This window comes from Passer domesticus, chromosome 4 (genome assembly GCF_036417665.1).
Source record: "Passer domesticus isolate bPasDom1 chromosome 4, bPasDom1.hap1, whole genome shotgun sequence".
Classification (NCBI taxonomy): Eukaryota; Metazoa; Chordata; class Aves; order Passeriformes; family Passeridae; genus Passer; species Passer domesticus.
The window spans coordinates 43,861,993-43,887,312 of NC_087477.1; the positions used below are offsets into that span (position 1 = coordinate 43,861,993).

Consider the following 25,320-nt stretch of genomic DNA (forward strand, 5'->3'; position numbering starts at 1 on the left):
TTTAGTTAAAGTAGGCATTTAAAAACTTCATGACTCAGCTGGTTTAAGAAGTGAAACTGTCCACTTTTTTGAGTATGAAGACTGCAGAAGGCTCCAGTGCCTTGAGGATGTACCCAGACAAAACCAATCTTTAAACTAGAATGAGGTCGCTCTTAGAGGGAGCTTGTCTGCTTCATGAGACATTAAATCAGTATCAAAGATGAATCCATTTGAGCAGGAGGTAATGCCTTCCTTCAGTCTTGCTCTAGTTCAATAAGGTTAAATAACTTCCCAAATGGAGCAAACAGCACCTTTTCTTCTGCACCTACAGGGAAATCTTCTCCTCACTGTCTGTGAGACATCTCTTGGGTTCCAGGTACAATCTCCACTGGAGCTCTTTGTTTACTTTTCTGACACAGAGTGATTTTGTGGTCTGTAGGCTCAGTTGGTCCAAAAGAAGATTAAACGCAATCCCCACCTCCCTCTCTAGTAAAGTTCTGCCTGGTCCATAGTGCAGCATCCCAGATAAAGCAGCAGCCCCTGTCTCTCTCCTCTCTGCAGCCCTTCAGTGGGGTGCACAGGATTTTGTGTTCTGAGGGAAGAAGCATTCAGATACTTCTGTCATTTCATTATCCCTTCTTTCCTGTTTGTCATTCAGCAGGAAAGTTATTTCTTAGTTAATGGTTAATGTGCTGTCTCCCTGCATGGCAGATGCATACAGAAAGCAATAGAAATTCTGTTTCCTTAAAACCATAACCTTCTTTCATTGGCATAATGAAATATTTTACCTAACAGTAGCTCATCATGGGACCTGGATTTTTTTTAGTGTTGCTCTTTTTATCTGATATTTCTAGAGTTCATTACTTGTTTGCATAAATTTGCACAGAACTCAGATTCTAATTTAAGTTTAAAAGTAGAGTTGACTGAGTGTAAAGTAAGTGATTTCCAACTATGTGAAGACTTAAACTCCCGCACAATTTAAGACAGTTTTTTTGCTTTTAAACCTAACATTTCAGAGTTGATCCACTTTACTGAAGCTGCCTCAGTCATGACACACAGGATAGGTGTGAGATTATATAAAACTGGAAAACTGCAGAAGGAATGCATAATGCAAGTGAAACTATTAATATAAGATTCACACTGTCTTAATTTGATTTGAATTTAGAGAAAATTCTGCTGTTGGCAGTATTTATGGTATATAGTAGTTTAGAGCCACCAGAAAACATTTTGAGGTACTAGGGCTGCAGGGTTTTTTGCTTACTTTCTTTTTTTTTTAAATGTGGAGTGGTTCCTGCTTGAAGGACCTGATATTGATTGCTGGCAATTCTTTTGGTTGCAGTGAAAGACTTATTTGCTTGTGGCTTAGCATGAAGGTGCTGTGTGCTGAGTAGGTCATCACTGCTTGTCTCAGTATTTTGTGCTTGATGTGGAAGTACAAAAGTACAAATGTTCAGATTCACCTTAACTTCTGATTCAAGAGAGAATCCTGTATCTGTTTCCAGTGGACTTGAGTGTTTCTGTCACTCTCATGGCTTGAGGTTTACAGTTCATAAGTGTGCTGATAATAGAGAGTTTTCTTGTTCTTAGAAGCAAAACACTGAGAACACCCAAACACACCACAGGCAGATACCATACATTGCCTTCTCAAAAGCAGTTATGTCTGTGTCATTAAAAAATGTGTCTTTAGTGCTCAGATACTATTCTAGCTTTCCAGACTACTGTTCAATTCATAGCACTTAAAGAAGTGGTACAAGAGTGCATGGTGTAGAGTTATTCATCAGTAAGCACAAAAGGATATTGGTACTGTAACAGCTATCAGGGTAATTATCTTGCCTTTATTACTTCTGTTTAGGAGCACTAGACAAAGGCTTAAGTGCCCAACATTAGGGTACAAGTGGTCATTTGTGTTGCACCATTTAATTTACTAGACTGACTTAGTTGTAACGTTTGCAATGAAGTCTAAAATCTGGTTTATGCTTTATTTAAATGTGTAGATACAGATTTAGACATGCTTGGCTTTTAGAAAGGCCTTGCCTATACTTGCTACATTTTTAATGCTTTTCACTTTCTATAATGACTGTAATTCAACATTTTATACCCTCTGAGTGTTTTATTAAGGGTTTTGATATGTATATTTAGAGAAAAGTTCAATGGCTGTCTCCAGCTCTATATCTTGTGGCTGGTGTTCTGCTTCACATTATTCTGAACTCAAAAGCAATAAGCAAATCAGTGCCTACTATAACATGATGATAGCTCTGTCTCTGATCCATCTAGCACTACTGATCTCCTGTGGGACCCTGCCTTACACAATTTAATGGATAAAACACTTCGCCTTTATCATAGAATACTTTATTTACAGCTGCCAGGTACTTTGGAGAGAATACTTATAGCACCCAAGTGTGGCTGTTTAGTTTAGCCTTACCTGGTATCACTTCAGTCACACTGAGTGAAGAGACACTCAGAGAACTGATACAGGGTGGGGAAAACCAGATGATCTCAAATGATCCTCTCTCATCCGTCTGTTGAAAGATTTTATATAGTATGGTTACAATACCTCACAAATATAGTTGCAGATCCTGTCTGTGATGGGATAAAAAATCTGAAGTCCAGGTCTGAAAACAGCACTGAGGGGACAGCAGTATTACTCAAAGTTTGGCTGATGGGCTGGTGCAAGAATGATGAGGTGTGTACCACCTTTTGAACGAACATATTAGCCAGAATCATTAAACAATGAGCCTAGCAACTCCTCGGAGCTTAATGGTGAGGATCTTCTGTCAGTGTGAGCAGGCAAACAGAGTCACTCTGAGTGGACAGTTCACAAAGCAAGTCCTGTTGTCTGGAGAACTTGGACTTCTAAATAGCAATTGCTATATCAACAATTGAAAGTATGAAAACGTAGCAATAGAAACATCACTGAATCCCTCTAGTATAGCCAGTCTCTGAATGTCTGTAAGTCCTGATTTTATTTCTTTCTGGATGCAGTGACATTGGAATAGGCCAGTCTCAGGATGACAGCATTGTGGGACTGAGGCAAACAAAGCACATTCCTCCTGCTTTACCTGTCAGTGGAACGCTGTCATCCAGTAATCCTGACCTGCTGCAGTCTCATCACCGCATCTTAGACTTTAATACTACTCCAGGTAAGGATCCTTTTTTTATTGTAGTTCTTGACCTTTTAATTTCCTCTCATAGTTCAGGGTTTTTTTTGTGTGGATTTGTAGAGTCTGAAAAGGTTTGTGAGTTTTTATTAACTGTTTTCTGTCATACACAAATTCATGCATGAGGATTTATTACATTTGCTACAATATATTTTACCCACATATAATAGATGTTTGTTTTTCATGCTGTATACAGAGTGCTTCTTACTGATTGAATGTTCTTGGTCAATAAAAACCTGTTTTGCTTGGTATTTTATAATTTGCCTCGATGGATCATTGTTTTCAAGACTGCATTTTCAAATGGCATAGCAGATCATTTGCTCATAGTAAAGGGAAAGGATATTGGGCTGGGACACAAGACATGTATTTCAGTATTTTTCTGAAGAGACTTATATAATTTGTACTACATTTGTAAAGGACAGGATTTTAAAGTTTCTTGTTAGTCCCCTGCCCTACAGCTGTATGCCAAATTCTTTGAATATAAAATCCCTTTCTGAAATAGATAAAAAACGAACACATTTAGAGAGGATCAAAGCACAGGGGTGAATGAGGGAGAAACGGGGGGAGAAATTTGAGAGCCTTATCTTATAAAAATGATTTAGCTGGAGCTCCTGGTAGGGTTGGGATTTGGGCTCTTATCTGGCTGCAGGAAGATTCTTAGTGGAAAACCTTTCCTGAGTTAAGTATCCAAGTCTTTGCTATTAAAATATAGCTTCTGGAGCAGGATCTAGTGGTGGTAGCTCAGCAGACACATGGTTATTTTAGCCTAATCTTTAGAGAATTACTCAAAAGTAGAACTGAAAATTCAGTGCCCTCCTAAGACTGACGGATTTCAAATATTACCTGAAGGATTAGCTAAAGTGATGCTGCTTAAATATCAGCCTACACACTGGCCAAGTTGATGCAATCGTTGTGCTTGAAACTGTGATATTGAACATTATTTCGTCCAGGTGTTTTAGGGCTAGAGGAGATTGCAAGGAGGTGGTTTGTGATTTTTGCCCCAGTGCTTAAGATTGATCCTGAGAGACTTGGAAAGTGAATAGTTTTTTGTGTTTTCTCCAATGACTAGTGTCCAACACCTTGAAGCTATTCTTTATCAGTAAGAGCATAGCTTTTCATCAGGACTTTTTCTATAAATGGGTTAAAATTCCTTTCTCTAGCTTGATGCTTAACCTAGACCAGACAGCTCTAGATAATTAAAGTGCCCCTAATGCTAAGTGCAGCAAGTGGCCAACTTCCAGAGCTGTGGGCATTGCTGACTCAAGCAGCTGGAACAAACTTCCATGAGAAGGAAAGCCAGTACAGGATTAAAGACCTTTCAATTACAGATGGAGTTCAGAGACGCTTAATAAATGAATAAGGTTCAACTGTTTGCATTTTGCATTGAGGAAAGGAGATCAATATGATGTAATGCCATCGCTACAATGTTTTAACAGTTTTTCTGTGTCTTTGTAGAAAATGCATTTCTTCCTCATTAAAAAACCCCAAAACATTGTTTTCATTTTGTTTGCTTGTTTTTGGAGTTTTTTGCTTAAAATTTGCCTGAATGTCCACACATTGAATATTTTTAAAGTAATTCTAAGGCAATTTTTTTTCCTGAGTGGAAAGGAAGGAAAAGGGGGCTTGAAATGAAAAGCATATACCTTAAGGACTTTAGAGAGTGTTGCATTGTATATAGAAGAGTTTAATTATATCTCTATATAGTTCAAGACTTGAAAAAAAGCCTGCAGTTTTAATTCCTTTTACTACCTTGGTCTAAATTAAAGATGGAAATGGAGGCAGCTTGCAAGAAATTGAATGCACTGGAGGAGAAAGAAATGGGTAGCTGTCCTTTGAGGCTTTGAGAAGTATCCCTCAGGATAAAAAATAAAACAACTTGCTCCTTTTAGAAGAGTAGTCTTTGAGGAGAAAGTGTGAACAGCTTGAAATCTGCAAGGAGTCATTTTAGTTTCCCTTCTGATTGGATCAGGCTGTCTGAAATATACTTTTAAAGATTTATTTTTAAATGTTCAATAGCACTTTGATTTCTCTTTTCTTGTGCTGCCTTTGCTATTTGATTGGAAGTCAAAATAATAGAGTAATGATGAACTGCCAGTCCCTGGTATTTTTTCTTTCCCCTCACAATCTTTCTAAGGGAATAGATTCCTATCATACAGCATTGCATTCTTCAGCCTGCCACTCCAGTTTCCCTTTTTGAAAACCAGTGAAGGGGGGTGATTAAGATTCTCTTCAAGTGTTTTATTTAAAAATTAGTGGGCTGGATTACTTGCTACCATTGCCATAGCTGCAATCATTTCACTTGCTGGCAGACGTTGTGTGTTCTGTGTAGAGCTTTTCCTCACAGCTCTGATAAGTAGGCAGCCTGAGAAATTGGGTGCTAAAATGCATTGCAAAGATGGGACTCCCCTATTTGCTGTCCTCTGTGTTTCTTCATATTGACTTCACTGACCCAGCAGAGCAGGTTATTTTCTTGTTGCGCAAAATGCTTTATTTCTAGGGACTGCTAAACAATTTCTCACCTTGGTATTGTTTACAGTAGCTTCTCAACTTCACAGCATTTCTTTGGCAAATATGTCTGTAACAGCAAGAGGCAGCAAGATCTAGAGAAGGGTCTGATTTTTAACAACATCTCCAAAAGCCTGTGTCTTTGGCATCTGCCTTCCTCCAGATGTCAAAAAATGTAGAAAATATTTCAGAAAATATTTTGCTCTGTATCCTTCTTCAGCTAATTACTGAAGGAAGATGGGTCAGTGTAGAGTTGGTGATAAAAGGTAAAATTGGCTTGCTTGTTGTGAAGTATTTGTGCATTTGACTCAAATGCTTTGGAAGGGCTAAAAGATGGCCTGTAATGATATCTTTTATGTGTAACTGATAATGTAATCAGACAGTGTTAGTGTGTTCTAGTATTAGTGCTTCTCAAGCTGCAAAAAACTACTGTGAGCTTCAAAGTTATGGGCTTAGTTGCATGAGATTTGTAAAATCATATATTTAAGCCTAAAAAGCCTTTGTGGCATGTAAATAAACTCATATCAGAGAGATTCATCTTAATGATTTCCAAATTATTATTTTGGAAACATGCAAGAGCAGTGGGGAGGTGTTCAGTTCTGTTCTTTTGTCACAAGATTTCTGCTGCTGAATAGATCTTTCTGTAGTAACTTGAATACATGTTATGCACATTCAGGTCTTGTCAAAAAAACCCCTAGTTGTACCAAAGTGAATGTTTCCATTTGGAAGGTTTTGGTTTTTTTCCCCACTATTTTATTATGATAGTAACTTCAGAAGCCTTAATTTAGAAGGCTTTTTATTATTATATATTTTCTTGCTTGTATCTTCTTTAATCTAAAAAATTAATTATTTTTAAGAAGAAACTTACTAAAGAAAAATGAGTAGATGTCATGCCTCACAAAACTAGGAAACCTTATTTCTAACAGAGGGAAGAAATTAACTTATTTGAAATACATGTCAGTTAAAAATACCTAAGGTTAAAAAACCCAGTGATGGATATCTGTATAATTTCATTTATCTTTTTTTTTTCTAAAAATACAGTGATAACTACCAAAATTCAGTGGATCAATGGGCTCAGATTTCAATATATTCATGCTCATTAGTTTGTCTGTCCAAACTTTGAAAATATTAACATATTTTATAGCCTAACTAGCTTCTATTTCTGGATGTTAATAGAACTTGTTTTTACTGACGATATTCTTTATCAGTAAGAGCCTTTCAGGACTTTTACTGAAGTGAAAACTGGTAACACTAATAATTAAACTCAATTACTCGTTCTTATACCATTGAGTTTTTATTTTTCTTTGTTTACTAAATTGCATGACTTGCTTGTAATTTTTTTCCAGATCTACCAGACCAAGTTCTGCGGGTTTTCAAGGCAGACCAGCAAAGTCGCTACATAATGATCAGCAAGGACACAACAGCAAAGGAAGTGGTCATCCAGGCCATCAGGGAATTTGCTCTGACTGCAACCCCTGATGCCTATTCGCTGTGTGAGGTCTCTGTCACACCTGAGGGTGTCATCAAGCAGAGGAGGCTCCCTGATCAGCTATCCAAGCTTGCTGACAGGATACAGCTAAGCGGCAGGTAAGATGGAGACTGAGCTAAAGCTGATGATGCTAGTTTATGAAGGCAAAATCTTGTTAAAGGAGTGTTAATTATTTAATGTTCTGTTTCTTTGCAACACATTGCTGCTTATGCAATGTCTCATTAATACCTAGGTCTGGTGAAGTTCATTTTATTCTCAGATTCCAACTGGATCTTCAAAGATAACTCTCAGCACTAATTGGGTCTATTATATCTAGTGTCTTTTTCTGAATTTTGTTTTTACAGGTATTACCTGAAGAACAACATGGAAACAGAAACTCTCTGTTCAGATGAAGATGCCCAAGAGTTACTAAGGGAAAGCCAGATTTCCCTACTACAGCTCAGTACTGTTGAGGTGGCTACGCAACTCTCCATGAGAAACTTTGAGCTGTTCCGTAATATAGAACCCACGGAATACATAGATGACTTGTTTAAACTCAAATCAAAAACAGGTTGCACTAATCTAAAAAGGTTTGAAGAGGTGATAAATCAAGAAACCTTCTGGGTGGCTTCTGAGATTCTAAGAGAAACCAACCAGCTGAAAAGGATGAAGATCATTAAGCATTTCATTAAGATAGCGCTACACTGCAGAGAATGCAAGAACTTCAACTCGATGTTTGCCATCATTAGGTACTGCCCACTAATAATTTTACTTCTTAGTAAAAACACTTACTTATATTAGTCTAAAAAAAAAAAGTACTTAATAGAGTAAACCAGTTTATGCTGCTGACATCAACACTTGGCAGTCTGCTAAGGAGGGAATTTTCTGTAATTTGAAATGTTTGCTAAAATATTATTTGAAATGTTACTGTTATGTACTTACTGCTCAAGACAGCGCTGGCAAGGTGACATGGCACTAGAGAAACTAATGCACTTATTTAAGGACAAAGGCCAAAAGAAACAACAGGTATATAGAGGAAAACCACACAATTGTTGCAAATGAATGGGCTAATTTCCCCAAAGCAGCTCATTTTTTTCCGTACTGCCCAGTATCTTAAGTTCATTCAGCCATAATATATTGCATTTATTTTCTTTGTATCAGCAGTTTCTTTCACAGAACTTTGAAAATAATCAATAAAAGACTGTGATGCCCTAATATAGTGTGTATATAAAGATCTTGTAATAAGAACTTTAAAATGTACTGAAAATCTCAGAAAACTTTTTATCACTTTGGAATGAGAAGGAAGAGAGAAAACTCTAATGTCTATGTTTATACACTTTCTTTAAAACCCAAACAAAACCAAACAATCCCCCTACATTGTCTCTCAAGAATAAGCTCAAGTAAGTTGAGGTAAACTGACAGTGTCATCACTGTCTTTGATGCAGGCTCTTGTCATCATTTTGACATTCAGTCAACAGATTGAATGTGACACTTCTACTGTGAGTAGGAAAAAAATGAGTAGGTTTGAATACTATTCAGCAAATGAGGCAAGTTCCAAAGTCAAGGATCCATGCTGATGATCAGTCAGCATCTCTGAGACATCAAAATATTGAGATTTTGTTCAGTTATTTCAGCCAATCTCAAGGAGAAATAAAAGCAGGAAAAAAGCAGGTTTTCTCTGCTAGGAAAAACTTGAGTGAAGGGAAGACTCTAGGTATCTGACTTTCCCACCAGGTAGAAATTAACAGTAAGACAGTCAATGTCCTTACAGTGGAAAAAGGGGGTTTGCACCAGCTACAGCCTTGAGAATAACCTCAGGTATAGAGAGTGTTAAAAAATTTCATCCTGAAAGAAGAAAGTCAGATGGATTATTGCAGAAAGAAGGTGGGTCAGTGTGCTGTCACTGTGTGATGTTCAGGTGAACATCATCATGTGGGTGGAAGATATATTTTTTCTGCCAGTTTTTTAATCTGGAAGTAAGTAGTCATCCTGAGGTACTTAGATTATGATAGTCTTATCAAACTCAGACACTGTTTTTAACTAACAAATACTTAAGGTTTAAGGTTTAATTATTCATCTAGGTGCATTTTTTTTCTGTTTATGGTTGCATCATGAAGATATCTCCAGTTTTTATAGCTTTTATAAAAATGATCTTCTGTAATACATACTGGCAAAAAGTTTTTAAATTTGTTATTTTATTGACCCTGTTGTGCTAATGTATTCTAGCTATATGGTATTTCTACCATACAAAATTTAACATGGTCTTTTCTAGGATTTTTTGTTTCTTTCTCTTGTTCTTCAACTTATTTGCACTTCTTTTGTTTCAAGTGGCCTGAATTTGGCACCAGTTGCAAGGCTCCGAACGACTTGGGAAAAGCTTCCAAGCAAGTATGAAAAACTGTTTCAAGATCTACAGGACTTGTTTGATCCATCTAGGAATATGGCAAAATATCGTAACGTCCTTAACAGCCAAAACCTACAGCCCCCTATTATCCCCCTGTTTCCTGTCATCAAAAAAGACCTCACATTCCTTCATGAAGGTAAAGGCAGAAGTATATTACCTTGTACTAGCTAAGGAAAAGTAACTTTCCTGCCTAATCACTGATGTTTTTGGTTGTAGGAAATGATTCTAAAGTGGAGGGCCTGGTGAATTTTGAGAAGCTGCGGATGATTGCGAAAGAGATACGCCATGTCGGTCGCATGGCGTCCGTGAACATGGATCCTGCTCTCATGTTTAGAACAAGGTAAGTGTGTTGTACCAGCCAGAGCTTTCCCCAGCTGGCAGAAGGTTGGGTGGCAGCAAGAGGCACTTTTATGTGCCCCTTCCATTGGAGCAGTAAGAATTTTTTGTGTTAGCAATTGGCCAGCATGATGTGGTAGTCTAAAACTGGAGAAACCATTACATTTTGTGGTTCCTGATACATCCTAAAATGTTTCTTACTATTCCATAGTTGACCGTCACGTTGTAAAAATGAGATTCTGTCTGTGGGAGGGAGATAAACTGGTTTGAAAACATATCTCTTAGTCTAGTTGAAATATAGATGGGTGCCAGCCTTATAATTTTGATTTAGTAGAAGTGGTAATGTATCTGAAGCAGTGTCAGCTACTTCTGTTAGAAAACATGGAGTGAATGCTCTTTGGCTTCATGTTTGACAAGCTTATTGCACACTCTTTTTTCTTAATTTGAGCTAGAAGAGTTTGTAATATCTGATTGTATGCCCAAGTCAAGGCTCTTTTTTTAATGTTTGTGGGCTTCCAGAACTGCTTGTCCCGAGGTCTGGTCTTTTTCTTTCTGAGCTTGTGATCTTTCTCTGTCTCTTCTTAAACCCATGCTTTATTCTTCCTGGCTCTCACTTGCAGGAAGAAGAAATGGAGGAGTTTGGGGTAAGTGGTTGGAGACAACACACACAGACATTCATTCTTCCTTTACCATTTGCATTTTTTCCTACTTGCTATCTTAATTTTCTAGTGCTTTGACATTTTTTTCTTATGTAACCCTTTTTTTACTGACAATACATTTGATTTGAGATTAAAACACAGAAACTGTAAATTATTTTTAAGTGGTCATAGGTAGAAGTGGAATGTTCTTTTCCATCTCTAGTTTAAATTGCTGAAGGAAGAGACTTTTGGTCAAAATGAAATTACAAAATGACAAGGTTGCAACAGCTGAAAAGAGCTGTTAATTTCCTTATACTTATTAAACAATTATCACAATCAAATTCAAAAGTTAAAATTTACAGTAGCTGCTTGACTAACTTACTTTCATATTACAATTAGCCATCATTTTTACCTTAACAATTCAGGACCAATGCATAGAGTTCATGTAGATATACATACATTGAAATGTGCATGACATTTATTTCATCATGAATTAGCTGATAATTTTGTTTAACAAAACTCTCTTCAGTCTTGCAAGTTATGAAGAAGTTCTATTTTGTAAAACTGAGTTGTACATTTTGTATACAGTCTGATTTAAAACACAGAGTGCTTTCAAAATACCTCCTTTATATGTATTTGAATTTGAACCTCAGCTATGTTCTTCTGTCAGCACTGCCTTACTGCATGAGCTTTTCCTAATGCTCCAGTCCTCTCAGTAGATGGCTTATGTGAGAGAGCTACCTTGAATGCTTTTCTAGATGTGTGAAGTGTTATTGCCTAGTTGGAGCAAAATAGGTTAAAATATCTGTGCCATTAAAATAGTGCCTGTAACCAAGTAAAAAAGATTTCCTGGCCCTCATCTTTCTATCTGTTATAGCTGTTTGACTTACTGGAATGAGGCATGTAAGCTTTGACCGTAGACTGACATTCATGCAATCTCTTGCACGTTTCACGTTTTTTGGGTGGTACATGTTGGACTAAGTCATACCTTTGCTGTCTTTCTTTCCTCTCCTGTCCCCCTCACTCCAGGTCTCTCAGCCAGGGCAGTGCCAACGCAGCCGTGCTGGACGTTGCACAAGCAGGGGGACATAAAAAGCGGGTCCGTCGCAGCTCCTTTCTTAATGCTAAAAAGCTCTATGAAGATGCTCAGATGGCACGGAAAGTGAAGCAGTATCTCTCAAACTTGGATCTGGAAATGGATGAAGAGAGCCTGCAGACACTCTCTCTGCAGTGTGAGCCAGCCACAAACACATGTGAGCTTTGTCATTTGTTGTGGATTTCAGGAAAACTGTTCAATATAACTCTGTTTCTAGTCCAGTGAACCAATTGGGAGCAGTATCTAGACACTGAAGTAGAAAATTATTTATCTAGTCATTTTCAAGTGCTAAATGTCTATGAATCTAAGGAAATAATCTTGTGGATTAACAGGATAGAGACATATTTATACAGGTGATAAGGCTTTAAGATGATGTCACAATGAAGTGCACAATGGCTTTTTTGATTTGTCTGTACAAAGGGTATAAAGGAGTCAAAAGTTCTTCTGTATTTCTGATATACTGAGGTTATTAGTGTGAATAGTGATATGCTTATTCTGAGGGGAGTAGGGGATTTTCTTATATCCAGGTGTTTCAGAGGTACAGAGATTCAGAGAACCTGGAGGGCTGTACCTGGGGCAGCAGAGGGGAAACTTATCCTAGAAATATCCATTTCATTTGGATTTTAAGAAATGTTGTATCTTGTGCCCTTCCCTTCCTGCAGGGTAGCAAAAAAATAATAATTATATGTCAGCTCTGAATCAGTTGTAGTCCTTATGATAGCCCAGTATAACTTCTAGTCATGTTTTTTTTTGTAGCAGTGGTCATTTATCAGAGCTTTAATTTGAGAAAGAAGACATTCATTGATAATGTGCATCTTTTAAATTGATTTACATTATCCCCTCTTTTCCTCTTCATCTTTTCTGTCTAAAGATATCATGCTGTATTAATTGGACAAATACTTAAACACCTTTTAATTGTTTATCAGAGGGCTTTGCCGTGCTCAGACTAAAACACCACTGTGTCCTTGGCTAGTAGTTATTCAATGTTTTGTCCCCTTTCTTGCAAAGTGCCGAAGAACACGGGAGACAAGCGATCTGGGAAATCTGAAACGTCACCTGTGGCTCCCCGGGCAGGCATCCAGCAGAAAGTGCAGCAGCAGCATAAAGCAAACCAAGCACTGCAGGTCCCAGCCGTGTCTCTCTATCCCTCTCGCAAGAAGGTGCCAGTCAAAGACCTCCCACCATTTGGTAGGTGGAACAAGGGAGAATTTGGTTTAATTTTCTGAAGTTTGTTTGTCTACATCAGGCAGACATTTTTAATCAAATAAGGTTCAGACGTCCATTTCTGGTAGTATGATATGCAGGTTATACCTGTCCATTCAGTGTCTAGGCATTGTTCTCTTATCTAGAAATGGAAAGAAAGAAATCTAGGGAAAGAATCCTGTCAATTTACCTATTACTAGCAGCTGGGAAGAATAAAGGTTTCTCACTGTTTGCCTTGGGAACTTGCCTTAACTTTTCTAGAGGAACTGGGGACTTGGAGTTCTTGAGATGCCTTAGAAGTTTTGGTGTCACTTCACAAGTTTGATTTTTTTAGGTGAAATTGAGGCCTGCTCAAACTGGCAGTCGTGTTGGAAATGTGGGTCTGAACTTTCACATTGATAATTGTCCCTTTGGCTTCTACTCCCTTCTGCTTTTTTATTTTTGTTACACAGTTATTGCTACCTCTGTATTCTACAGAAAGGCACCAGCTTATAGAAACTTCTTCTATTTCTGATTCCCAAATCTGTGTCCCAACATGTGTACAAAACATATATGCACTATTAATGAACTCTTTAAATCACAAGTATGGTAATGCTGTTGCCATAATCCCTAGGAAGTATATGTAGCATAACCAGCCCTTCCTTTTTCATGATGGTTATTTTGCACAAGAGCTTAATTCTGATTTCACTCTTTATTGGTTTTCCTCATGCACCACTTGGGCTGCAACAAAGCATTAGAAGCAGCAAAATGAGCAAGAAACAATTCAATATTCATCTAGATCTTGTTGATTTTACCATTAAATTTTAATCTTGAAAGGACTTTGAAGCTTCATAGACTGCAAATTTTTTGCTCATAGTGGCAAAGTTTCTGAAAACTGACTAGGTTATGATGATCAGGCAGCTGTGAATTATTGATGGCAGGATTGCGATCCAACACATCAAAGATAAAAGTCCGCGAATGCTTGAAAATAACCTCTACCACAAACATTGGCAAAACTGTCAGAGAAACTCTGTCTTCACTTATAAAGTTGTCCCAGGGTGGATCTTTGAGGGGAGGGGAAGAGAAAGATGAATAAATGTGGTCTGAGAAAAGCAATTCCTGATGCCCTAGATCTTTACATCACACAACATCTTCAGGATGTTTTTACTCTGTAGTTTCCCAAAATAAGCTGGTGCACAGCTAGTTCTCAAAAATGAAAGAGAGAAAGGCAGCTGCAGGATGGCCTTATTTCATAAGCCTTATTAATTTTCTTTCCAGCTTCCTTTGACCTTCTAGGCTACTCTGAATAGAAAAGAAACAGGAGAGCAGTTTGAATTCTTACTATATAAATCTTCACTAACCAGTGAGATGGGTGTGTGTCTGTATTTAAGCTAATTTTAGTTCAAGTTTCTCAGTAGCCATTCCTATGCATATCCTCAATTATATGTTGAGGCAGTATTCTGCAACATCAAATCTTAATGTTTTCTGTGGCAAGTATTTGTCTTAAGTGGCCAGAATGAAAGACCATCTGCACTAATATGCAGAAATAAAGCACTATATTTTAAATGGGAATACATTTTAACATTTTGCTTCATTTGAGCTGGTGTCAGAAACTCAGAAATATACAGGGAAAAAATGTAACTTTTTCTTCCTGTGGAGTGTCTGCTCTATAAATGCATTGTGAAACATAAGGATGTATTTATACTGGACTTTACACCTGTCTACTTTAATTCTTACCTGAAGGCATTAACTCCCCACAAGCTTTAAAGAAAATCCTTTCATTATCAGAAGAAGGAAGTTTGGATCGACACAAGAAGCAATCTGAAGACGCTGTCTCAAGTGCATCTTCACAGCTCTCTTCTCCTCCTACTTCACCACAGAGCTCTCCAAGGAAAGGTAGTAGATGTTCAATATTTCTTGTCCTGTTTCTTGAAGCTCATGGACTTTGGAAGCTTCTGAGAGAGAATTTGGACACTCAGTTCTGCTGCTCTTATTTTTGTCACATATGGTCAGCAAGAGAGCAGAATGTAGTGCAGAGTGGGATACATGAAAGGCAGCTGTAAACCTGGTTTCAAGGGTACCTGAAAACCCCCTGGTGATCAAAAGCCAGAAAAGATAGCCTGGTGTGATACAGGATTTGATGCAGCAGGTCACTCTGACTGCAGCTGCTTCTGACAAAAAATATTCCTATGATCAGCATTTCCTGCTTTCAGTGGAAGGATGTACAGGTTGAAACTTAAAATCTTTGTACAGCATTGGCCACACTGGTCTATCAGAGAAATTATTTGCTGTGTCATGCATCTGAATGGGATGTGACCTACATATGACAGAAAGGCTTAAGGTATTTGGAATTAAAAACAGAATATTTAATATTTTAATTTATATTTTATACTTTAATAGCAGCCTGATTATTTAAACCATGTGTATGAATTTTTGAAGAATGGTATTATCCATTGGAGCTTTCTTGACCAAGATATTTTTAAAGTAATTTCAGAGTTATTTTTTAAAGTGAATTTAGGACTTTAAAGGGATTTAATAAAAACCAAAACTATTTTCTTGTTTGTTTTCGTGGTAGTTGTAGTTCTGGCTATGAATTGACAAAATACAGGAGGCATTGTCCTGTAATTTAAACATACTTCCACACTTTGGAAATATGATAGGCTAGATGTATTGCATGTAACTTCTAAGTTGTTCTCTTTCCAGGCTAGCATAAAAGTTCAGTTTAACAGTTACATAATAGAGCATTATGGTAAAATATACATTGGGACTGAAGTGATTTCTATTGAAGTGTTACTTACTAAGGTCAGATGGAGGAGGATAATATGTAGAGGATATATCATCTTGAGTCTTTGTAAAGTCCCTGTCATCATTATTTCTCCCAAATACTACATCAGCAAAGAGGGAATTTATATAAATATGGTCAGGCCTCTGCGCTTTTTGAAAAAGGAATTGGAATTCTGTACTTGACTCGTAGTGTGAACAGCACTTCATTTTTTCAAAAAGTGAATAATAAACATGTTTAAAACAACATCCTTGGTTTGATGGTTACCTGAAGCTAATGATATGTTCTTTCAGATAAAAATTACAGCATTATTTCCCAGCATTAGTTCTTAGCAATTAAATTGCGGTAGATAAGTTGAAGTAATTCTGCCACTTAGGATTAGAGTGAAAGCAAAATATGAAAACTGTGGTGACTTGTGGATGTGTTTAATGATCTTTAACTTGGCAAGAACATTCAGCTCAATTTGTTTAATACTGAAAGAAAAGCTGAATTTCCTGAATTTGCTTCTATGCTACGACTTGCAGATTTTATCTCAGTCAGGCCATGTCAGTGCTACCTACCTCCAAATTTCATTTGGAGGTAATTAGTGAGCCAAGCATCTCAAAGAAAACTTGAAAACCTGCCCCTCTCTCAGCTAAGGTATGTAATAAGTTGTCAGCCCAGACATCCGGGCTTCATGTATCTGGTCATCTCTGAAGTGTAGCTTCGCAGAATACAAAGGACAGTATGAGAGTCTCTGGGATTACTTTAAGCAGTAATCTCAACCAGAGCATCTCTTTCCTTCCAGTCTTGGAGCCAGTGTTTATTCACAGGCAGATTTTGAGACATAATATTTTATAATGTGAGGCTACAAGTATCATGATGAATTTTAAAAGAATTTAGGAGAGGAGAGCAGAGAAGAGGAAGGAGAACAGTTGGTTTGTAAATGAGTAGTACGTGTTCCTACAATCCTCTATCTCTGATTAAGATACCAAAGACAGTGTCACACAGTTCAGCTATGTATCTTTATCTTTTGCAGTGCTGTGTAAATGTAATGGTAGCTTTGTTTTATTGCCAGTTTTATTGCAGTATTGCCAGTGGCCTGACCAGAAGTGAGCAGGCATCTTGGAGAGTCTGATTAACGCTGTGTTCCCTTTGCAGGCTACACTTTGGCTCCAAGCAGCACTGTGGATAACTTCTCTGACTCTGGTCACAGTGAAATTTCTTCTAGATCTAGTATTGTCAGCAATTCCTCTTTTGACTCTATGCCAGTCCCCCTGCATGATGAGAGGAGACAGAGGCATTCTGTCAGCATCGTGGAGACAAATCTCGGTGTGGGAAGGATTGATAGAAGAATCATGATTGAACCAGATCAATACAGCTTAGGGTAAGAATTTTATTTGTGCTTACTTACATTATACTTTCATATAGTGTGTATGTGGTGTGTGTATTTGTCCATGTAACTTTCCCTGTATTGCTCAAATATTTTTTCTCCTCTGCTCTTAAAAAACTACTACTTCAGTGCTTCATTTTGTGATAATGCTCCATTCCTGCCAAGAAAAGGTTTTGTACTCCTGAGTGAGTGATGAGATCTGAGCAGCAAGACTTCATCTCAGTAAATGTTACCATCTGAGCATTTCAGTGGTGCCATAGGTTATCCACTTTGCGGCAGACTGGTACCCTAGCATGCCTTCTCCATGGGAAATTAACTGAATTAGATGAGATATTCAAACAATTATTCAGAGATAAACTGAGAACAGAAATAGCTAGCAATTTTCCAGTCTGCTTCATGGAAGAGTGCATATCTGTCTAACACCAAAATATTTTACTCCAAATATCTCTTCTAGTCAACAATAATTGGAAGCTAAAATTCACATTGCGCTGCTGGTTTTCTAGTAATTTTCTAGGTAATTAACTTCTGTAATGGTGGGGAAGCTAGTGCTGTGAGGAGTTCTCTAAATCTCTAGCAGTGAGCCTTGGTGTGAAAATAATTGGAGCTCTGGCTCCTGTTTAGTCTCCACTTACTTTTTTTTTTTTTTTTCACTGTTATTTGGATGCTTCAGTCCTCTGAATGGTTTCTGGGGTTTTAATCCTGCAGGGTCTTTGAATGGCAGACCTGTTCCAAAACTGCTGTACTTCAGCTTTGGGAAATCTCAGGCTATGCAAACTCTTTATTCAGATGTCTTAAATATTTGGAAGAAAAGGGTTCTAGTCTGCATAGGAAGGTGCCCTGGAAGAGCAAGTCCCAGGAGCCTGGATATCTGCTAAGCAAAAGTGACACTTTGTTGATTTTATCTGCTGCTATGTAAGGAATCATGTCAGGCTCACTTAATCATTGAAAGGCTACAGAAAACATACTTGCTCTATGAAATAGCATGTGTTTCCAAAAATAAGGCTAAAATACATTTCCATTTGCAGGAAATGTTAAAAAGTTAGCTCTCACAGTTTTCTAAGCAGAAAAAAAAAATCTGAGATCTAAACCTGAATATCAGCCAGCTCCTGCTAAATTCTGTTTCTAACTTTTGAAAGCTAGCTTTTTTCTACCATTTGCTCAGCATGGCTGGAAAAGCAGTAGAATAACCCTGTCTGTTTCCCTGTATGTGTGTCTGTGTGGTTTGCCTGTCTTAAAAGGCTATTGTGAAGTTAAGATTTTACTTTTTGAAATTACACTGCTGAAGTGTATGACTTCACCAAGTTATCTGTCCAGTTTTGTTTGTGTTTGGTTTTGTTTTATTGAGGATGTACTTGAAAGAAAAGTGTTATATTCTCAAAAGTGAATTTGCCATTCATGCAAACAATAAGTACTATCAAGTGCATCAAAATATTCCACCATAGAATCATGGTTTGGGTGGAAAGTGACCTTTAAAATGTCATGAAGGTTACCTAGTCCAACCCACAGCGTGTTTTGTTTTTCTTTGGTTGTTTCTTTGTGCATCCTGTTCATGATTTCCAATTCCAACACTGGATTTTTTGTCCCCTCATCAATGTGTACCCAGCTCATATGCACCGCTGTCAGAGACCAGAGGCCTGTATGCTGGAGCAACTGTACTTTCTTCTCCTAGTACAGAAGAGCTGTCACAGGATCAGGGGGACAGAGCTTCGCTCGACGCAGCTGACAGTGGCCGTGGGAGCTGGACTTCTTGTTCGAGTGGCTCTCATGATAACATCCAGACAATTCAGCACCAGAGGAGCTGGGAGACTCTGCCTTTCGGACACGCTCATTTTGATAGTTCAAGCGATGGGGCGGGACTGTGGGCCTCAGGCGGCCATATGGACCAGCTGATGTTCCCTGACCACAGCACAAAGTATGGCAGGCAGAGTCAAGGTAGGGAGGGCCTTGACCAAGCACAGTCCAGAGCAAGCTGGGCATCTTCCACAGGATACTGGGGAGAGGACTCCGAGGGTGATACAGGTACCATAAAGCGGAGGGGTGGGAAGGATGTTTCGATTGAAGCTGACACCAGTAGCATAACATCTGTACCAGCAGAGGAGACAAAGCAAGCTCCCGTCCCTGCCCACACAGCAGCAGCATCAAGTAGTACAAAGGGGCTTGTTGGTAAGTTAAGTTTTGTTTGCCGTGAAATATTTTAATTCATTTGCTTGAGTTTTCTCATATTGTTCTGCTTTTCTTTTATCTGTTTTTCTTTTCTTTTTTTTTTTTTTTTTAATTTTCAAAGCAAAACTGAACATTTTGCAGTCTTTCTTAAATTTTCCCCTTTAACTAAGCCTTTATCACTAGGGAAATTATAATTTATTGTTGATTCTCAGTTCTGGCAGTGCCTTTGTGTTTCAAGAGAGCCTGCCATACATCAAAAAACTAGCTCAGCTGCTGGGCAGTATTTTGAAAGGTTGATGTATTTAGATGTCAGTTCTGAAATTTGAATTTCTCATCACAGTAAGGCTCCATAAGGCTATATTTAGAAGTCTTAGTAAATGTGGCCTGATTTTTATAGAAGTCTTTTACTTTATACCTTTGTATGGCTTGTCTGATAATTGTGAATATTCCTTACTTCTGAAAATGGGATCCTTTTGTGCTTGAATACCAACTGAAATGTTTCTTTACTCTGCTGAAACTGAAGAGGTTTCAAAGAAGTTAGAGCTGAAATATATTTCTGTGCATTCAATAATGGAAAAATCAGATAATGTATAAATTAGTATGAAGGTGTCTTTGGCAGAGCTTAGCATTTTTATTATATTGTTCCTTTTATGCATCCTAATCTGTGGGCCATCCAGTACCTCTGAATTTTTGCCTCCTTTCGTCCTTCCATTCATCCTCACTTTGCCTTTTTCACATGAAGAACTATCTAAAAGCCATTTTTTGCTGACACATCTAAATGTCTGCCAGATTGAGGTCATGCTGAGACCAGTGTTCTAAACAGCTTTTCCATTTTCTGCCCGAGTATATTGCTTAGCAGTGGCCTTTTGCCTCAAAGCTTGGGTGCAGGTCTAAATCCCCAGGCTATCAAGAGGAAGGAGGTGTATGGATTCCTGCCAATCTCCAATTTTATTCTTTGATACCCTTGGTTTCCTCCAGAATGTGTAACAGGTGTGCTTCCAAACTTGCCTCTCAAGGCAGTGCTTGCCACTACCTTTTTAGAGATTTGAAAGAACATGAAAGACACCTGAAAATTCAAACTAACACAATTCCATGCCCTTCACTACTATCTGTCCTGAAAATGTAACTGTGTATCGTTATCTGACAGAACCCTGGTTTACACGGTTCTTTTGCACTTGATAGACATTGATTTATTGTAGTATTTCAGTATAATTTTTCTACAATAGATTTTTTCTATAGAACTTCTGATTTTCAGAAATCCTTGAAGAAAGTTTCTGAGAAACTTCTTCATGCTGCTTTGTTCAGTTAAACAGTTTGTCCAAGAAAAATACTTAGACTCTACTGGAAAATGTTTGGTTTTGTTGTAATACCAAGGATTTATTTTTAGTCTATAAAAACTTGCATCCAAGTAGCATCAGTCCATTTTAAGCTGTATTGCCCTTTCAGTCAAATCATCCTGCCTAATGCAGGGTGGTGTTGTCATCAGCACTTAGGCAAGAACATACAGTGTATGACTAGCTATGCAAAGTAAATTGTCTGTGTCAGTGGTTTTTCCTGCTGTATTTGTAAGGTTTGTCATTAAAGCAGTCATATGTTAAAGGGCTGGGCCCACAATAAGTGTTCAGTATCAAAGTTCCACCTGACTTCTCTAAGTACTTAACTCTAAAACAGAGACTCTTGCCTATTTGTTGTGTGTCTCTGCAGATGCTTAGGATTCTTAACTGATTTTTTTCCCTTAAAGTTCTCACTGAGAGGGCTTCTCAGTATGCCCTGAGTTAAGCCTTGTTCAGGTAAACGGTTACATCTCAGTGAGATCCACAGGGTAGGTGATGGTCTTTCCATCTCCTAGATAAAATCATATTCAGTCATTGTTCTTATGGGAATACTTACAATTCTGATTTTGCAGAGAATACAACCACAGGGGCTGCAGGCAGCAGTGCATGCAAATAGTATAATGATGAAGCCCACTTCTCTTCCTGACCTCTTGGAGTTGTAGCTTATGCCTTATTAAGTAGTGAGATTTGTAGGGAGAAAATAATGTATCAGATGTATTTCTTGTTTCCCCTCCAAGATGCAAAAAACAAAAGTGATGAGCTCTTGGATGCAAGTTTTTGTAGACTATAAACTTCATCTTCAGAATTAAGTTAATCATGCATGTCGAGAGATGCCAAAATTCCTGATGTTTACTACTCTGTGAAGTCCTGAGTCTTACGTGTTGCTTTGATCACTATACATTTGATTGTATACAATTCATGGAACAGCTTCAGTTGGGAAGTTTGAACAAATTCCCCATGAAATTTTGTGGGTTTTGTTAGAGTAATGCTCCACTGCTGGAAGAATAGCTATATCCTCTGTATGTTGTATATTCGGTACTTTCTTGACTGATTTATTTTTCACAAGCTCTTTGTCTAGCATGTAATAGTTAGCTTTTGTCATTCAGAGCTTCTCTTCCTGGGCTGTTGAGTTGGTTGATATTTATTTAGCTTTTAACTGTCCTCTTTCCTTTGAGCATGTTCCTCATCCTGTCTCTAATGATCATCTGTCGTTTTTCCTGCAGCAAGAAAAGAGGGTCGATATCGGGAACCGCCTCCAACTCCTCCCGGTTATGTAGGAATACCTATTGCTGAGTTTGCAGAAGGTGGCTCCCATCCAACCAGGAAGCCTCCAGACTACAACATAGCACTTCAGAGGTCTAGAATGGTGGCACGGACATGTGAGACTCATGGGACAGCAACTCCACAGCAGCAGTCGCACGGCCACTCAACTGGCAGGCCTGTGAACAAACCTCAGTGGCATAAACCAAATGAGTCAGACCCACGTCTTGCTCACTATCCATCTCAAGGGTTTTCCACAGAGGAAGATGGTAAATTTCTAGTTGTTAGATTTTGAGTGTGCTGCATGCAAAACGGGTCAGTGCTGTCACAGACACAGAGCAAATTACACAAATCTTGCCATAATTTGAACTCTTCATTTCAAAACATGCTATTTGTTAATTTTTTGGAAGGGAAAGAATTCAGCTCATCCTAAATGTAATTTAAAATTTGGAATGTAGGTCCACTTGAATCTCGAACAACCAAACAGTTGGCATAGGCAGCTTCTCTGGAGGTGCTTATGTTCACCGTGTACAGCCCTTCCTGCCAAGATTTTCCTCATTAACCATGTATTTATTGATCAAAAAAGTATCCTGGTCTACAGAATACTTGCCCATCCACCCTGCAGAGCACTGTTGCTCTGGTTTATTTGGATAGTTGCTCACATTCTACCTGAAGCTCTTTATGCTGTAAGCACCGAGTCTTCCACTCTGTTTCACATGATGAGCCCACTGCTGTCTCACTACCTTGCTGATCCTACAGATGTGTCTACATCTTTATGCTTTAGCTCAGCTGTGATGTTTTTCCATGGAGAGCGAGTGTAGCTGGATTGCAGCTTTAGGTCCTCAAAATTTAGGCAGGGTGGTGCCAATATCACTCACTTGAATGCTTTGTTTTGCTTGATAGGCTAAATGATAGACTAAAATTCCCCTTCTCCCTCTAACTACTTAGTTACTAAGGTTTTAGGTGCAGGATGAACTTTGCAGTTGAACGTCATGGGAAAAAAATTAAGTCTACCTTAACTGAATTGCCTCAAACTCTTGAGAGTTACCATGACAGAGAATTTTAATTGTTTCTACTAACAATGACTAAATTGAAGATATATTTAGGGAAAAGTCAGATGCCTTTCTGAAGCTAGTAGATATCTAGGAGTATCTGTTGTGCTCCTCGGGATGAATAACTGCATCTAGCTCAGTTAAAGCAATTGTCCTTTTTTCTTCAAGATCAAAATTGCAAAGGAATATGTCTCATGAGACCTGAAATGTACTGAAATTTAGATTGTTTTAAAGTATATATACTTATACAATGAAATGGAGAACACAGGAGCACAATACACACAGTTGTTGTATGCACAGCTTGTTTCATTCAGTAGCAGTCTTGTTCTTTATGAACTAAATTCTGTTTTCCCTTATCCTATTATGTTTGCAGAAGATGAACAAGTCTCTGCTGTCTAAGACTTGGGCTTTTCTGGATCCAGAGTGAGCCACCTTAAAGGAGAGCACAAGAAGACGTCCCTAGAATAGGAGCCTTGGAACTATGATTAAAGGATGGTGGACCTATTTGCCTCCTTCCCTGCCTTAAAGCAGCATGGGGCTTCTTCCTCTGCCCCTCCCCCTTCTGTCCCCTCTCCCCTTGCATGTGAAATACTGTGAAGAAATCGCCCTGGCACTTTTCAAACTGTGTTGCTTGAAATGCACAGTGCAGCAATCTCCAAGCTACCACTGTCGCTGTCTGCCACATCACACAGTATCATTCCAAATTCCAAGATCATCACATCAGGATGATTAACTCTGGCTGCACTTCCCAATGCCTGGAAGGGTTTTTTAAATCTTCCTTTTAGATTTTAATCACAATCCTAGCACTTAGTCTCATTGGGATAATGAGATAAGTTAGTTGTCAAATTACATTTGGCCTTTAACCTACAAAGAGAAAATTGCTTTGAGATCCTTCAAGGAGGCAGTGCTTATTTGCTTGTTTACAATGCCTTTGTTACAATTTTCTATGTTTGTGTTTGGGAGATCAAATAGTGCATCTGAATAGTAATTACAGTATTATTTCACACCTGTAAGTAGGGTTGCCAGCCTGAGCTCCTGGAAGAATATTGCTATCACATGGCTGAGCAGGGCAGAAGGGAAGGCAGAGGTTGCAGGATGCAGTCTTTCCTTGACTACCTGGCTTTGCTCCTAATGTGCCCCACCCTGGAATCTTCACAAGTTTGTAAATGTTAGTGTTAACAGCATCCTCATCTGGGTCTGGTGTAAATGCAGAAACACAGTGCTCACAACTGGTCAGTGATCAAGAGGACACGGTGTGTCTCATACCTGTGCTTTGTGGAACACAGGATGGCATGCTAAAAAAAGTGTCCCATTGTAATAAGACAGATGGCAACCCCACTGTTAAGTTATATGCTTTTTATTTTTAAACTATATGGTAGTTATATTAAAATAAGTTAACTGGATAACACTGCAGTGAAGGCAAGTTGGGATGGCACAGCTCGTGTCAGCTGTTAACACTGATCTAATAACCTCCATCTATTGACTTCGACATTAGGGGATAATTGAGCCTTTAAGTGAAAAAAGTAGAAATAACCCAGTTAGATTTGCCAGCCTTTGCAATGCAGAAATAGTCACAACTGTTAATGGCTTCATGGAACACTGCATGTGTAGAGAAGGCCAATGTGTAGCAACCACCTGCTCACAGCTGCTATTAACCCTATAATGACTGAAATTACCCTCCCCTCTATTTTTGTGTTGTTTTTGCACAGACTCCGGAGAAGTGAAGGCTGCCAATCCGAGTAGTACTCAAATGTGAGGAACTGCTGGTCTTGGATTTTTTTTTTCCATTGAACTCAGCTGATCATATTGATCAGTAGATAAACGTAAATAGCTTCAACTTTTAAAGATCAAATTGCAGTGTTTTTTCACTGTATCAAACAAATGTCAGTGCTTTATTTAATTCTCTCTCCAGTAATCATAGCTTTTGTCTATTTGCTTATATATAACATTGTCAATTATGCATTTGTAATTTTACATGTAATATGCATTATTTGCCAGTTTTATTCTCGAGGCTATGGACCTCATGTGCATATAGAAATACAAAATCCTAGCTCTATCACAAGTTGCACAAATGTTATATAAGCATTAAGTAATTGTAGACCATAGGACTGCTAATCTCAGTTCGCTCTGTGATGTCAAGTGCAGAATGTACAATTAACTGGTGATTTCCTCATACTTTTGATACTACTTGTACCTGTATGTCTTTTAGAAAGACATTGGTGGAGTCTGTATCCTTTTGTATTTTTAATACAATAATTGTACATATTGGTTATATTTTTGTTGAAAATGGTAGAAATGTACTATGTTTATGCTTCTACATCCAGTTTGTATGAAGCTGGAAAATAAATAAATATAACATTAATGAAGTCCATATTGATTCTTATGCATTTTACATGTTCCACATACTTGAACAAATTTATGAAAAAATTTTACTTTGCTGTGTATTAATATTAAAGGGACATTGCCAAGTGATGTGGGCAAACCACTGGTGTGGAGTTTTTTTGATATACAGTTGTGTTGGTGATAATTTTTTAAAACTTTGGTGTGTGTACTGCTGAATGAGAATGACTGATACTGTGAGCAGATCCCGA

General features: G+C 38.1%; 1 protein-coding gene across 8 annotated transcripts in view; it reads left to right on the top strand.

The window, feature by feature from the left end:
• The window catches only part of RAPGEF2 (Rap guanine nucleotide exchange factor 2), a 184,960-nt gene extending 159,865 nt beyond the window's left edge, over positions 1-25,095 (top strand). For all 8 annotated transcript variants that reach the window (XM_064417490.1, XM_064417492.1, XM_064417489.1 and 5 more), the window contains 13 exons: positions 2,962-3,119; positions 6,989-7,229; positions 7,476-7,859; positions 9,439-9,650; positions 9,731-9,854; positions 10,471-10,494; positions 11,518-11,741; positions 12,593-12,772; positions 14,510-14,662; positions 16,689-16,914; positions 18,524-19,083; positions 21,641-21,946; positions 23,103-25,095. In XM_064417490.1, the coding sequence (XP_064273560.1) occupies positions 2,962-3,119; positions 6,989-7,229; positions 7,476-7,859; positions 9,439-9,650; positions 9,731-9,854; positions 10,471-10,494; positions 11,518-11,741; positions 12,593-12,772; positions 14,510-14,662; positions 16,689-16,914; positions 18,524-19,083; positions 21,641-21,946; positions 23,103-23,128 (2,818 nt within the window). In that variant the 3' untranslated portion in view covers positions 23,129-25,095. The remainder of the gene's footprint in view (positions 1-2,961; positions 3,120-6,988; positions 7,230-7,475; positions 7,860-9,438; positions 9,651-9,730; positions 9,855-10,470; positions 10,495-11,517; positions 11,742-12,592; positions 12,773-14,509; positions 14,663-16,688; positions 16,915-18,523; positions 19,084-21,640; positions 21,947-23,102) is intronic.
• Positions 25,096-25,320: the final 225 nt, after the last annotated feature.